This window comes from Colobus angolensis, unplaced genomic scaffold (assembly GCF_000951035.1).
Source record: "Colobus angolensis palliatus isolate OR3802 unplaced genomic scaffold, Cang.pa_1.0 Scaffold47, whole genome shotgun sequence".
NCBI lineage: Eukaryota > Metazoa > Chordata > Mammalia > Primates > Cercopithecidae > Colobus > Colobus angolensis.
The window spans coordinates 1,385,009-1,397,273 of NW_012118154.1; the positions used below are offsets into that span (position 1 = coordinate 1,385,009).

The 12,265-nt window shown below is 47.3% G+C and overlaps 2 protein-coding genes and 1 pseudogene across 6 annotated transcripts; 1 reads left to right on the forward strand and 2 right to left on the reverse strand.

Moving 5' to 3' along the window:
• The first annotated feature begins 70 nt into the window (after window positions 1-70).
• On the forward strand, window positions 71-3,384 carry MIS12 (MIS12 kinetochore complex component). Of its 4 annotated transcripts, none has more exons than XM_011958413.1 (3): window positions 166-476; window positions 1,986-2,377; window positions 2,608-3,384. In XM_011958413.1, the coding sequence occupies exon 3, from the start codon at window positions 2,648-2,650 to the stop codon at window positions 3,263-3,265; it is 618 nt and encodes a 205-aa protein (XP_011813803.1). In that variant the 5' UTR covers window positions 166-476; window positions 1,986-2,377; window positions 2,608-2,647; the 3' UTR covers window positions 3,266-3,384. The 4 variants fall into 4 exon arrangements, with proteins under 4 accessions (XP_011813806.1, XP_011813803.1, XP_011813804.1 ...); XM_011958415.1 differs by lacking the exon at window positions 166-476 and adding an exon at window positions 682-830; XM_011958416.1 differs by lacking the exon at window positions 1,986-2,377 and having other exon boundaries at window positions 71-212.
• A 6,921-nt stretch (window positions 3,385-10,305) lies between these two features.
• Window positions 10,306-11,862, reverse strand: LOC105523558 (annotated as a pseudogene). Its single transcript, XR_001003624.1, has 2 exons — window positions 10,897-11,862; window positions 10,306-10,816 (listed from the first exon to the last, which is right to left on the reverse strand). The product of XR_001003624.1 is annotated as an uncharacterized LOC105523558 (transcript).
• LOC105523559 lies at window positions 10,306-12,011 on the reverse strand. Its single transcript, XM_011958423.1, has one exon. It carries the CDS (start codon window positions 11,817-11,819, stop codon window positions 11,460-11,462), a length of 360 nt encoding a protein of 119 aa, XP_011813813.1. The 5' UTR covers window positions 11,820-12,011; the 3' UTR covers window positions 10,306-11,459.
• Between the last annotated feature and the right edge of the window lie 254 nt (window positions 12,012-12,265).

A 12,265-nucleotide genomic window follows, 5' to 3' on the forward strand; every position in this document is an offset into this window, starting at 1 on the left:
GGCCCCGGCGGCTGGGCGGGCCCAAAGGCCTCCCCCGCGCCCTCTTTGGCGTTCGCGCGGCTGCCCAATCAACGCCAAGTAATCGGCCAGCCGCCAATCCGTAGAGACTTAAGGAAGGCACATCCGCCAATCACGAGTTGCGTCGCCACCGCCCCCCAGCGCCCCATCTCCCCATCCTGGCTTCTCCACCAGCCAACGTCCGGGAAAAGCGAGTAAGTACAGGTTCCTTCTGCCAATCCCCGCCGGCCACAGCTAACTTTCCCGCCCGGCCCCTTTCTGTCATAATTGAGGTGTCCCCAACCAGCCAATCAGGAACGCGAGAGTATCCCGCGTTTACTTTCGCTCGCCTAGGCGCGTATCAGTCGGAATTTTGGGGAGCCGACCGCGCCGTCTGTCCCTGGCAAGCCAGCGGCGGTTTAAAGGAGGTAGGGGAAAGCCTGTGTGTGCTCGAATTCGTGACCGTCATGGTCGCTCCGGTAAGTACTGCGGGGCAGCATTTTCTCTGAGGAGAAGCAGGTACGGGCGAGACTGGCATAGGCGGCATCGCGAGGGAGCGCGGCGGCCTGTGGGTCGGCCTTACAGCGGGCTCCGACCTGAAGGTCCCAGCATGCAGCGCGGACTCGGGGCCCGACGGAAGCCGGGAGCCGGCCGGAAGTTCTGGCGCTCTGGCTTCTGGGTCCTGTCCAGCGCGATCGCCGGGTTTTAGCTCAACTCACTGAGATGGCCTGGGCACCTCTGCGTTGAATCGGCAAATACTGATCAAGCCGCATTTATTCTGCCTTCAGGAACTCTAAGTCTAGCAGAGAAGATGAGGCGGTAGAAGTTTATCAGTCAGTGCCCGAGGAGAGGTCCTGATGGGAACTCAAAGGAAGGAGTTAATCAAGGAAGTGTATTTTTTGTTGTTGTTAGAGATGGCGCACATCTGTAATCCCAGCTACTTGGGAGGCTGAGCTAAGAGGATCACTTGAACTTAGGAGGCCGAGGTTGTAGTGAGCCCAGATCATACCACTGCACTCCAACCTGGGCGAAAGAGTGAGACTTTGTCTCAAAAAACAAAAACAAAAATAACAACAACAAGAAAATTAGCCAGGCATGGTGGCCTGCACCTGTAGTCCTGGCTACTTGGGAGGCTGAGGTGGGAGGATTGCTTGGACCCGGGAGGTTGAGGCTGCAGTGATCCGTGATCGTGCCACTGCACTCCGGCCTGGGTGACAGAGCCAGAACACGTCTCACACAAAAAAAAGAAAAACAAAGAAATCCTACCTTACATATACGGCCAAACAGTTATAACCACTCTATATTTAGCCATTACAAACGTAAATTTTTATTTTATTTTATTTTATTTTTTGAGACGGAGTCTTGCTCTGTTGCCCAGGCTGGGGTGCAGGCGCGCGATCTCGATTCACTGCAACCTCCGCCTCGGGTTCCAGTGATTCTCCTGCCTCAGCCTCCCGAGTAGCTGGGATCACATGTGCCCACCACCACGCCTGGCTAATTTTTGTATTTCTAGTAGAGATAGGGTTTTGCCGTGTTGGCCAGGCTGGTCTCGAACTCCTGACCTCAAGTGATCCGTCCATCTCGGCCTCCTAAAGTGGTGAGATTACACGCATGAGCTATCGTGCTCGGCCTACGAACATAAATTCTTAAGATTAGCTGCATCTTCCCATAAGAAGATTTGACTGTACTGCTTATTGCAAATTATTTCATAAAGTGCATCCTAAATTCACATGATAATTGAAGTAGCAGTTTGTTTTAGCTAATTGCCTTTATCTGAATAATAAAACTTCTCTTATTTCTATGACAAGCATATCATTTCATCTCAGAAAAAGATGCCTAAGTTGAATTCCCACAATGGCAAGGAGATAGGGGTGTATTTTCCTAGATGTTTATATTTGAGAGGAATTACTTGCAGACCCTGGAAAAAACATGTCAGGGTTATAAAGCTGACAAGGGACTTACTCATCTTCTAGTTGGGGTTTTTTCAGATGGCTTGGCTGGAGAACAAGCAAATTGAGGACATCGGCAATGGAGTGATCAAAATGATAGATCATGAGGCCTAAAATGAATAAGGAAAGAAGAGAAGTGGGAGAGGCTGAGAACAGAAAGAGAGGGTGGAGGGGCTGTAAATCTTGAAGATTAGGGTATAATGTGAGTATATAAGAATTGGAAGAATTTTATAGGAGGCGGTAGTCAAAAAGTAGAAGCAATTTGGAAGAGTGGTTACAAATATCAAGAGCCAAGTGGCTAAAAGGTGGAGCTATAGGTCATTGAAACTCAAGAAACTGAGTCTCTAGGGCATTGGTTAAGTCATCTGTCTAGACTTCAAAGTTGTCTAGGATGGTAATTCAGAAGACTGTGATCTGTGCCAAAGTCACAGGTAAGGGAAGTGAACAATGAGGAGGGGAAAAGGGAGGGTATAGGCTGATGGGAGGAGCCTCAGAGAGGCAAGAGTTTATATCCTGTTGTGGAAGTGGCATCAGGTATAAAGGAACACAAACTGCTTATTTTTTATTTATTTGCTGCTTTGTTTGCTATCTGTAATGTGATTTGTTATCCTGCAGAAGATTTTTTTTTTCCAAATGAATTATTTCCTTTTTACATTTGCAGGTTTTTCACATCTGAAAAGAACATAGCAAAATAAGCCAAGATGTCTGTGGATCCAATGACCTATGAGGCCCAGTTCTTTGGCTTCACGCCACAAACGTGCATGCTTCGGATCTACATTGCATTTCAAGACTACCTATTTGAAGTGATGCAGGCTGTTGAACAGGTTATTCTGAAGAAGCTGGATGGCATCCCAGACTGTGACATTAGCCCAGTGCAGATTCGCAAATGCACAGAGAAGTTTCTTTGCTTCATGAAAGGACATTTTGATAACCTTTTTAGCAAAATGGAGCAACTATTTTTGCAGCTGATTTTACGTATTCCCTCAAACATCTTGCTTCCTGAAGATAAATGTAAGGAGACACCTTATAGTGAGGAAGATTTTCAGCATCTCCAGAAAGAAATTGAACAGTTACAGGAGAAGTACAAGACTGAATTAGGTACTAAGCAGGCCCTTCTTGCAGAATTAGAAGAGCAAAAAATTGTTCAGGCCAAACTCAAACAGACGTTGACTTTCTTTGATGAGCTTCAAAATGTTGGCAGAGATCATGGGACTAGTGATTTTAGGGAGAGTTTAGTGTCCCTGGCTCAGAACTCCAGAAAACTACAGAACATTAGAGACAGTGTGGAAAAGGAATCGAAACGACTGAAAATATCTTAATTGTTCAGTAGTCAAAAGGAGGAGCCTGTCAAAAAGTAGAATCATAAGGAATTTATACCAATGACTGTTCAAGCCAACCATACTTTTTATTAGATTTGCTTTGTCAACTCTTTCTTGTATTCTGTGTCTTCCTTTTTTTTGGTCCACTTTCCTGAGGTATGTGTGTACTACTTTGAACTAGGCTGCAGCATCTGTTCCTTAGAGTCTTCTAATAAGTGGGAAGGGATCAAACGAAGAAGCCATGGCCAATTAAAGATATTTGCAGAGTTATACCTTGGTCATAAGTCCTTTGTGACCTCGATGATTTTGACTTACTCTTTGGATGAGACTAGATGAGAAAAGGATTAAACGGGTGGCTCCTTTAGTAGTAGTATTTTTGAGGCAAGGTCCCCTTCTATCACCCAGGTTATAGTAGAGTTCAGTGGCACAGTCTTGGCTCACTGCAACCTCTGTGTCCCAGGCTCAAGTGATGCTCCTGCCTCAGCCTCCCAAGTAGCTAGGACCACAGGTGCATGTCACCATGCTTTGCTAATTTTTTTGCAGAAACGAGGCCTCACTATATTGCCCAGGCTGAGTGGCTTTTTTATTAACCAGTCATTACACTGCGGGACAGCCAACATAGAGTACTTGCTCTCACCCTGTAAATTTTCTTACATCAGGGAGTCAATATGTAGTGGAAAGAAGCATGTAGCAAAAATTTAATAAAAAAGAAATTGGTTTATTTCCAAAATAAATCTCCTGACAAAAATCCTGGTGATGTTAAGCAATTGACTGTCTTAGAGTCCGGCCAGAGAAGACCTTACACAAAAAAAGAGAACCCACTGGAACAGAGAAGGAAGCATGTAGCATACTCAGTAGTGAAATTTAATTTTACTGACTGTTAGGTATCTCTGCCAATTTATTTTCATACTTCAGTTGGTTTCGGAATCTGCTTTATACCTAATATTTAATTATTTATTCATACTTACAAGCATCAAATATGTAATTCCCTCAGTGGGAAATTTGTGTTTAAACTCAATGGAATCTAATGTTTCTTTATGTCATTAGTCCCTGTAAAATGTTAGGTCACCCAAGGAAAGGGGAGAAATAGCAATGGCCGCTCCTAAGGTGTTGCTTGCCCTCCATGTCTTCCTAAAGAGCAGAACTTGGAGTTTCTCCTTTATGTAGAGAAGAAGTAACTTAGGGTGTATTTGCACCCTAAGTGTATTTGCACCTAAGTATTCATAGATACTGAAAGCTTGTGTTTACATGAAATATGTTTATTATCAAGAAGTCTTTTTTCCAATTCTGTACATTAAATATATGTGTTTTAAACTGTTTGGTTTTTATTTTTTGCTATCTGTAATGCCATAGTGTATTTCTTTCCAGTATGACTTTTTACTCATTTGAAAACACTGTCCTTTTCACATTTGTAGCTTATTCAAAATCTGTAGTGGGTTGAACAGTGATCCCTCAAAAGATAGGTCCATGTCCTAATTCCTGGAACCTGTGAATATTGCCTTATTCAGAAAAGGGGTCCTTGCAGGTATAATTAAGGATATGGAGATAAGGAGATCATCCTGCATTATTTGGATGGACCCTAAATCCAGTGAAAAGTGTCCTTATAAGAGAAAGGCAGAGGGAGATTTCAAACAAAAGGAGGCGGTATTACGACCTCAAAGGCAGGTTGGGGCCAGGCGCAGTGGCTCACACCTGTAATCCCAGCACTTTGGGAGGCCTAGCTGGGCAGATCACTTGAGGTCAGGAGTTCAAGACCAGCCTGGCCAGCATGGTGAAACCCTGTCTCTACCAAAAATATAAAAAATTAGCCAGGTGTGGTAGCGCACGCGTGTAATCCCAGCTACTCGGGAGCCTGAGGCAGGAGAATCGCTTGAACCCGGGAGGCGGAGGTTGCAGTGAGCGGAGATATCACCACTGCACTCCAGCCTGGTGACAGAACAAGACTCCATCTCAAAAAAAAAAAAAAAAAGTTTGGAGTAATGCAGCCCCCACAAGCTGGAAGAGGCAAAGGAGATTCTCCCTTAGAGCCAACAGGTGGATTGCATTTCTGGCTTCCGGAACTGTGAGAGAATGTATTTCTGTTGTTCTAAGTCATCAGTTTGTTACAGCGGTCACAGGAAACAATGTACCTATTAGTAGCCATGTTAGTGAAATCAGAATATTGAGATGTTCATGAGGATATAAGCTATCTATTAAGGAAACAACTGCTGAGGCCTTGTCATTATTACATGCAGTAATATGGTTCATCTTAATACAGTGAAGTATGGTCATGACCTGGATAGAAGGGTGAAATCCAGTGTTTGAACTCAGGGATCCATTTCGTGTTGAGTACATGCTTAATAACTGCTGGACATTACTGTTGCTGTTTGTCATGGTGGTGTCTCTGCAGAAATAATATAGTTGGCCCTATCGTCCTCCAATAAGTAAATTCTCCCTTCAGAAATTTACGAATGAATCAGAATTATATACAGCTGGTTACCCATTCTCTGCTTCCCTGGAATGCAAGGTTGTTTTAACATGTGAAAATGCATCAATAGAACAGAATAAATAGAACCACAATAGAATAAAGGATAAAAATTGGCCCATCTCCCATCCAGCATCAATCACCCAATTTCTCATTCTTCCCCCCACCCCAATACTAGATCCCATTGTTCTGTAATACCAAACCGTCCCTGGTTTTATTTATTCTCTACTGTCATGCCTATTCACCACTACATAATGGATGTAAATGCAAAAAAAATAAAAAAAAAAAAAACATGGTGCAGTGGCTCACGCCTGTAATGCCAGCACTTTGGGAGGCTGAGGCAGGCAGATTGCCTGAGCTCAGGAATTCAAGACTAGTCTGGGCAACATGGTGAAACCCTATGTCTACTAAAATACAAAAATTAGTCAGGTGTGGTGGCGTGCTCCTGTAATCCCAGCTACTTGGTGTTAGGCAGGAATCTAGACCCAACATGGCGGCGTTACCCGGTGTAGCAGGCCTTTTGTTAAAGACTCCCTTCACCCTTGTACACACCCGCAGACTTACATGCGTCAGAGTTCTGGCTGGGCAACCACACTCCCCCATGACCTGCAGCTCACCTGCATTCCACAAGTTCGTAAACAGCAGTTTCGGTTGACAGTTTCCAAAGACCCCTTCCTCATGACCCTTATTCAACTCCTGCCCTAGTAGTTTCAAGACCCCCCAGGCCCTGTTTGCACAACCAGCTTCCCTACCTCTCAGGCTATAAAAAGCCCCTACCCTCCTCCCTCAGCGCGACTTCCTCAGCCCACGCCTTTGGACCGAGGAACCTCGCCCGCAAGCCCTAATAAGAGGCTATTCTCACTGCCATTTGCCTTATGTCTTCATTCCCGGTTCATTGAATTGTACACTTTAAATGAATTTGTTGTGAGTTATATGAATTATGTCTTAATGTAGCTGGTAAAAATAAGAATACACACTCTAGAAACAATGCCTGGGTTCAAAATCTTGCTCCATTGCTGTGACCTTGGGCAAATCACTTCACCTATGCCTGCTTCCTCATCTGCCAAATGGGAAGAATAATAGAACCTACCTCATAGGGTTGTGAGCATTCAATGATCTCATGCTATATAAAATACTAAGCCTGCCACCTGGTAAGTTCCATCATTAACAAAGTGAGCTCCATGAAGACAAGGGTTGTCTCTGTTTTCCTGATAATTATCTCCAGTGCTTGGACCCTAACAAGCAATGACATAGTTAAAAAATTAATTTGGCCGGCCACAGTGGCTCATGCCTGCAATCCCAGCACTTTAGGAGGCTGAAGAAGGCGGATCACCTGAGGTTGGGAGTTTGAGACCAGCCTGAGCAACATGGAGAAACCCCATCTCTACTAAAAAAAATACAAAATTAGCCGGGCATGGTGGTGCATACCTGTAATCCCAGCTACTCCGGAGGCTGAGGCAGGAGAATCGCTTGAACCTGGGAGGCGGAGGCGGAGCTTGTGGTGAGCCAAGATTGCACCATTGCACTCCAGCCTGGGCAACAGAGCAAGACTCTGTCTCGAAAGAAAAAAAAACAACAACAAAACAAAACAGATTAATCCATTTTCCCAGTATCAGTTTCTACTGTTTCAAATAGCCTAAATTTCAACTGTTTCTCAACAACTTAAACTTACTACTGTTCCATGATATTCAGAAACCACTGCTTACTTCACCGTCTCCATATATTTACCTACGACTGACAACCCAAATTACCCAAAACAGTTGGCGTTGCCTTCATCCTTTGTGACTTACCGAGAGTCAGTTTACTGGATATCTGATATTTTTACCTGCCTAGCATGCGTGACCCTTCGGTTTTCCTCTGGGGACTATTCCTTTCCTATTGCATGCTATTTTCACGGGATTGCCTATTAAGATGACTCTTCTGCCTTTTAGCCAAAGATGGGCATGTGACCCCAGCCAGGCTAATAAGACTCTAGCATTTGATTCTTGAGCAGTAAGCCACAAGGACACCAAAAATGGGTCCTTGTTTGGTTTTTTGTGTTGTTTTATTTGGAGATGGGGTCTCTGCCATGTTGCCTAGCTGGTTTCAAATGTCTGGCCTCAAGGGATCCTCCTGCATCCGCCTCTCAAGTAACTGGGACTACAGGTGTGCACCACTGCACCTGGCTTGAGGGCCCATTTGTTTTTATGGTCTAAAAGGCTGTCTGTGTATACTAAGCAGACAGGGAAAGACTTGATATTTTGGACAAAGGAAACTCTTACTGGACGCCCAGAAATTGGAGGGCAGTTGCAAGCTCAATACAGGTAAGCAGTAACAGTGAAATTAGGTGGGCAGTAGAGAGACACGTGATCACATATTCCTGGGATACCTAAACTATAACTCAAACTATATAAGAGGAAAATTGGCCAGCTTAGATGCATGATGACACTAAAAGTACACACTTATTGTGTGTACAGATTGAAGTGTACAAATTAAGTGTACACTTAATACTTAGTGAGTGTTAAGTAGTATCTCATTGTATAGATGATGTGAGAGTAATGGAAATTTAATATTGATTAGAAAATACAGGCCAGGTACTGGAGCTCTATGGAACCAGGAATTTGAAGGAGAGTGAAATCGGGAGAAACATGGGGAAGAGAGATGGGCTGATAGGAGAGAATATGGGGGTATGGAAAGAAAATGAATTTGGGGGCTGGAGTGAGTTTAATATTGGAGACAGCAGGGATGGGGTGAATGTCAAGGAAGATTGGAGTACAATATTGAGACAATAATCAAGTATGTGGGGAACAATGCAATGAATACTAAAGTAAGGGGATCAAATGGGGCTGGATATTTAGGAGAATACTGAAGCCAATATTAAGATTGTAGAGGCAATAGGATCTAATAACCGTATAGTCATGGGAACCAGGTGTTAGAATTTGGGGTAGAAAATGGAGACCCAGACTGGGCACAGTGACTCACACCTGTAATCCCAGCACTTTAGGAGGCTGAGGCGGGTGGATCACTTGAGGTCAGGAGTTCAAGACCAGCCTGGCCAACATGGTGAAATCCCGTCTCTACTAAAAATACAAAAAAAGTTAGCCGGGCGTGGCGGCATATACCTGTAATGCCAGCTACTCGGGAGGCTGAGGCAGGAGAATTGTTTGAACCCAGTAGGCAGAGGTTGCATTGAGCCAAGATCAGGCCACTGCATTCCAGCCTGGGGCACAGAGTGAGTCTCAGTCTCAAAAAAAAAAAAAAATTAGCTGGGCATGGTGGCACGCACCTGTAGTCCCAGCTAGTTGGGAGGCTGAGGCACGAGAATCGCTTGAACCTGGGAGGTAGAGGTTGCAGTGAGTTGGCCACTGCACCACAGAGAGAGACTCCGTCTCGGAAAAAAAAAGAAAATGGAGGCCCAGATTTGTTGGCACAAAAAGGGCCATGATATTGTGGCACAGTGATCGAATGTTGAGGAACAGGGAACTTTGGTTTTGGGAAGAGAGGGACGAGTCTACTGTTAGGAGATTGGCTGAGGAAAGGAAGCTGGGGGATCATATCCTGAGTAGTCGCTGAGGGACTGTATGAGAGATAACAGGGGATGTGTGAAAGGGAGACATTGAGATCAAATGTTTGGAGAGCGCTAGGCTATATGTTGGGAGTCCGTGAGTACTTAATACTAAGAGATACCAGAAGATCGAATATTCAAGATTGAAAGCTGGAAACCAGTGAGGGATAAATATTGTGGTCCTTTGGAGATATAATTTTTTTTTTGAGACGGAGTCTTGCTCAGTCGCCCAGGCTGGAGTACTTTGGTGCGATCTCCACTCACTGCAAGCTCCGCCTCCCGGGTTCCCACCATTCTTCTGCCTCAGCCTCCTGAGTAGCTGGGACTACAGGCGCCGGTCACCACGCCTGGCTAATTTTTTTTTTTTTTGTATTTTTAGTAGAGACGGCGTTTCACCATGTTAGCTAGGATGGTTTCAATCTCTTGACCTCGTGATCCACGGCGCCCGGCCTGGAGACGTAATTTTGGGAAATAGTGCCACCGATTGCTGTGGGGAAATTGTTGTAGTAAAGTGTGATTGTAAAGCACAGGCTGACATTGGGGAACAGTGGATGTCATACTTGTGGCGCTGAAATAAGTGTCCGGGGACAAGATATCAAGGCACAGAGTGATATGGGATTATGGGAAGTCAGAACTGAGAAATGGCAAGGCCCTGATATTGGAAAACAGGGAGTTTGTAAAGACCCACGGGGCAAATTCCAGAGCTTAGCTGGGGGACTGTACTTGGTCTTCGTAAAGGAAGCAAGTGGAGACTAAATACTGAGGGGCAGTAGGTAATGCCACAATGGGATAGTGGCTGATCTGCCATAAAAGGATGGTAGAGTCGGATACCGGCGTGTTGTGAGGACTGGATGTGGAGAAAGATGCCATCGAAGGGCCTTGTAGCTATTCAGTGGAGGGAGAGGCTGTATTTTGGAATACTGGGTCATGGGGTTAAGTCTGTTTTGGAGGGACAGTAGGGAATGCTGTGGAGCAGACTAGGAAGTTGGGCAGGGTCCACTGCAGAGTTGGAAATTAATGGAGAACTGAATATAGAGGAGACTGAAAAAGAGATAATTTATTCCATCAGAGGTGTCACAATTACAGATTACAGACATTTGCAAGTAAAGACTATGCAGGGTTAGAGCACTGCGTTTTGACATTTAACATTCATGAGTAAACACAGATGGCCGGTGGGTAAATATCTTGCCAAGGTGGTTTCTGGTATTAAGCCTTTTGAGTCTAAGATGACAAACCCCTAGGGGTCACGTGGTTTTCCCGCAGTAACTCTTGTCAATGACAAATCCCTCAGCCCCTTTTGTCTTGGGTGCCACAGTTCCAGAAAGGCTCCGGGCCAGAACGAAGCCATCCTAGAGTCCCCAAGGACAGCCCTCCCGAGGACCCTGGCTAGGGCCCCAGAGTCTCATCCTGAGGAGTGCACCAGCTCTGGGCCTACGTCCCAGTGGGGTTTGCAGCCACAGGTCCCGCGAGTCCCGGACACTTCCAGGGCGTGGTCTCCTGGTAAGACAGCTCCTCCGGCTCCTCCACGCAGCGACAACAAAGTCTAAGGCAGGAAAAACGCACAGTCGTGGTCAGCCAGAGCCCCTGGGGGCGCAGCACGAAACCCCGACGAACGCCACTTACCGAGTCCCGCCCTCCAGCTGTGCCTGCTGCGCAGTCTTGTCCTCTCTCGGCCGCGCCAACTCCGGGGCACAGCTGGCTCCTCCTGGGGGCGATGCAGCATCACAGGGCTCCGGCCCAGCCCGGGCCAGGGCGCCGACCCTCCCCGCGGGACCCTCTCTAGAAGGCCGCGGGTCTGGGTCTGGCTCATCCCTTAAAGAATCCAAGGTTGGGCGCACTCTGAGCTCCCCAAACACAAAATGATGGGCTCCCTGCGCGTGCCCCCGCGTCACAGAGTGGTAGGGGTCCAGCGACATTCTCCTAATTATAAACGGGGTTCAATCACACCCCAGAATTCTAAACGCCCCCACCCCTAACCTGCAGGTGCAAACAGCACCCTTATTTCATTGCCAGCAGCTACTTTGTACTTTCCTACTGATAGACAAAGATAGTGACAACAAAGAAGGAAAGAAACAAGCATCGAAAGCTACATGAAGGGGGTGTGTTCCAAAACACAAAATGCCGAGCCCTGTTTTCCCTTTCCCTCCCCGCTCGGTCCTGCGCCCACCCAGTCCCGCGCTGGCCACTCAGGCAAGCTGTAAATGGATATAGGTAAAGATGCAGGAGGTGATGGAGAAGGCGATGGCTGCGTAGATGAAGATGGAGAGGTGCGGAAAATGGTCGAGATAGCAGCCCTCGACCAGTGGAGGCGCCTCCTCCTTGGGCTGGGGGCGCGATGCGGCCTTCGGGGGCTGCCCGGCGCGGCCCCCCTGCGCCCTCCCGCCCGCGCGCCGACCAGCCTTCTTGCCCGCGGCCGACGCGGACCTGGGCGCGCGGGCAGCGGGAGGGTCTTCCGGGGGAGGCTTGTCAAACAGGCCTTCGGACTCGGGGTCTGGGCGAATCTGCTCAGGACCCCAGGGTCTGCGCTGAAAGAGTCCGTCAGCCATGGGCAGGATCGCGGGAAGGTGGGTCAGCTGGGTCTGGGTCGGAGCACAGTGGGCGGTGGTGTGGGCTGCGGCTGTATTTCTACAGCCCCGGGTGGGGGCGGAGCCAGAGGGGCAGGGGACCTCTGCAGGGTCCGCTGGGCCTCTCAGCGGAGGCGCCGCTTCGCCTGGCTCCTCCTTCCGCCCCCAGCCTGTTGCAGAGGCTGGCTCGCCGGGTTCCAGCTCCCCGGCCCGCGGCTCGGCAGTCTTTGCGCAGCAAGGTTTGTCTCCATGGCAACCAGACTGGAGGCGCAAGGGCGAGGAAGCGCGAGCCGCTGGCTGGGACCCCGGGGCACGAGCAGGCTTGGCACCTAAGAAGCCGAACAGCCAGGTTCTCAGCTGCGTGGGGAGCTTCCCCAGGGCATATTTCTCCTTTTAAAAGAAATATTTATTGTGTGGTCTGTTTTAAA

Coding starts and splice junctions, on each gene's coding strand:
- MIS12 (XM_011958416.1), top strand. CDS start 2,648: ATGTCTGTGGATCCAATGACCTATGAGGCCCAGTTCTTTGGCTTCACG.
- LOC105523559 (XM_011958423.1), bottom strand. CDS start 11,819: ATGGCTGACGGACTCTTTCAGCGCAGACCCTGGGGTCCTGAGCAGATT.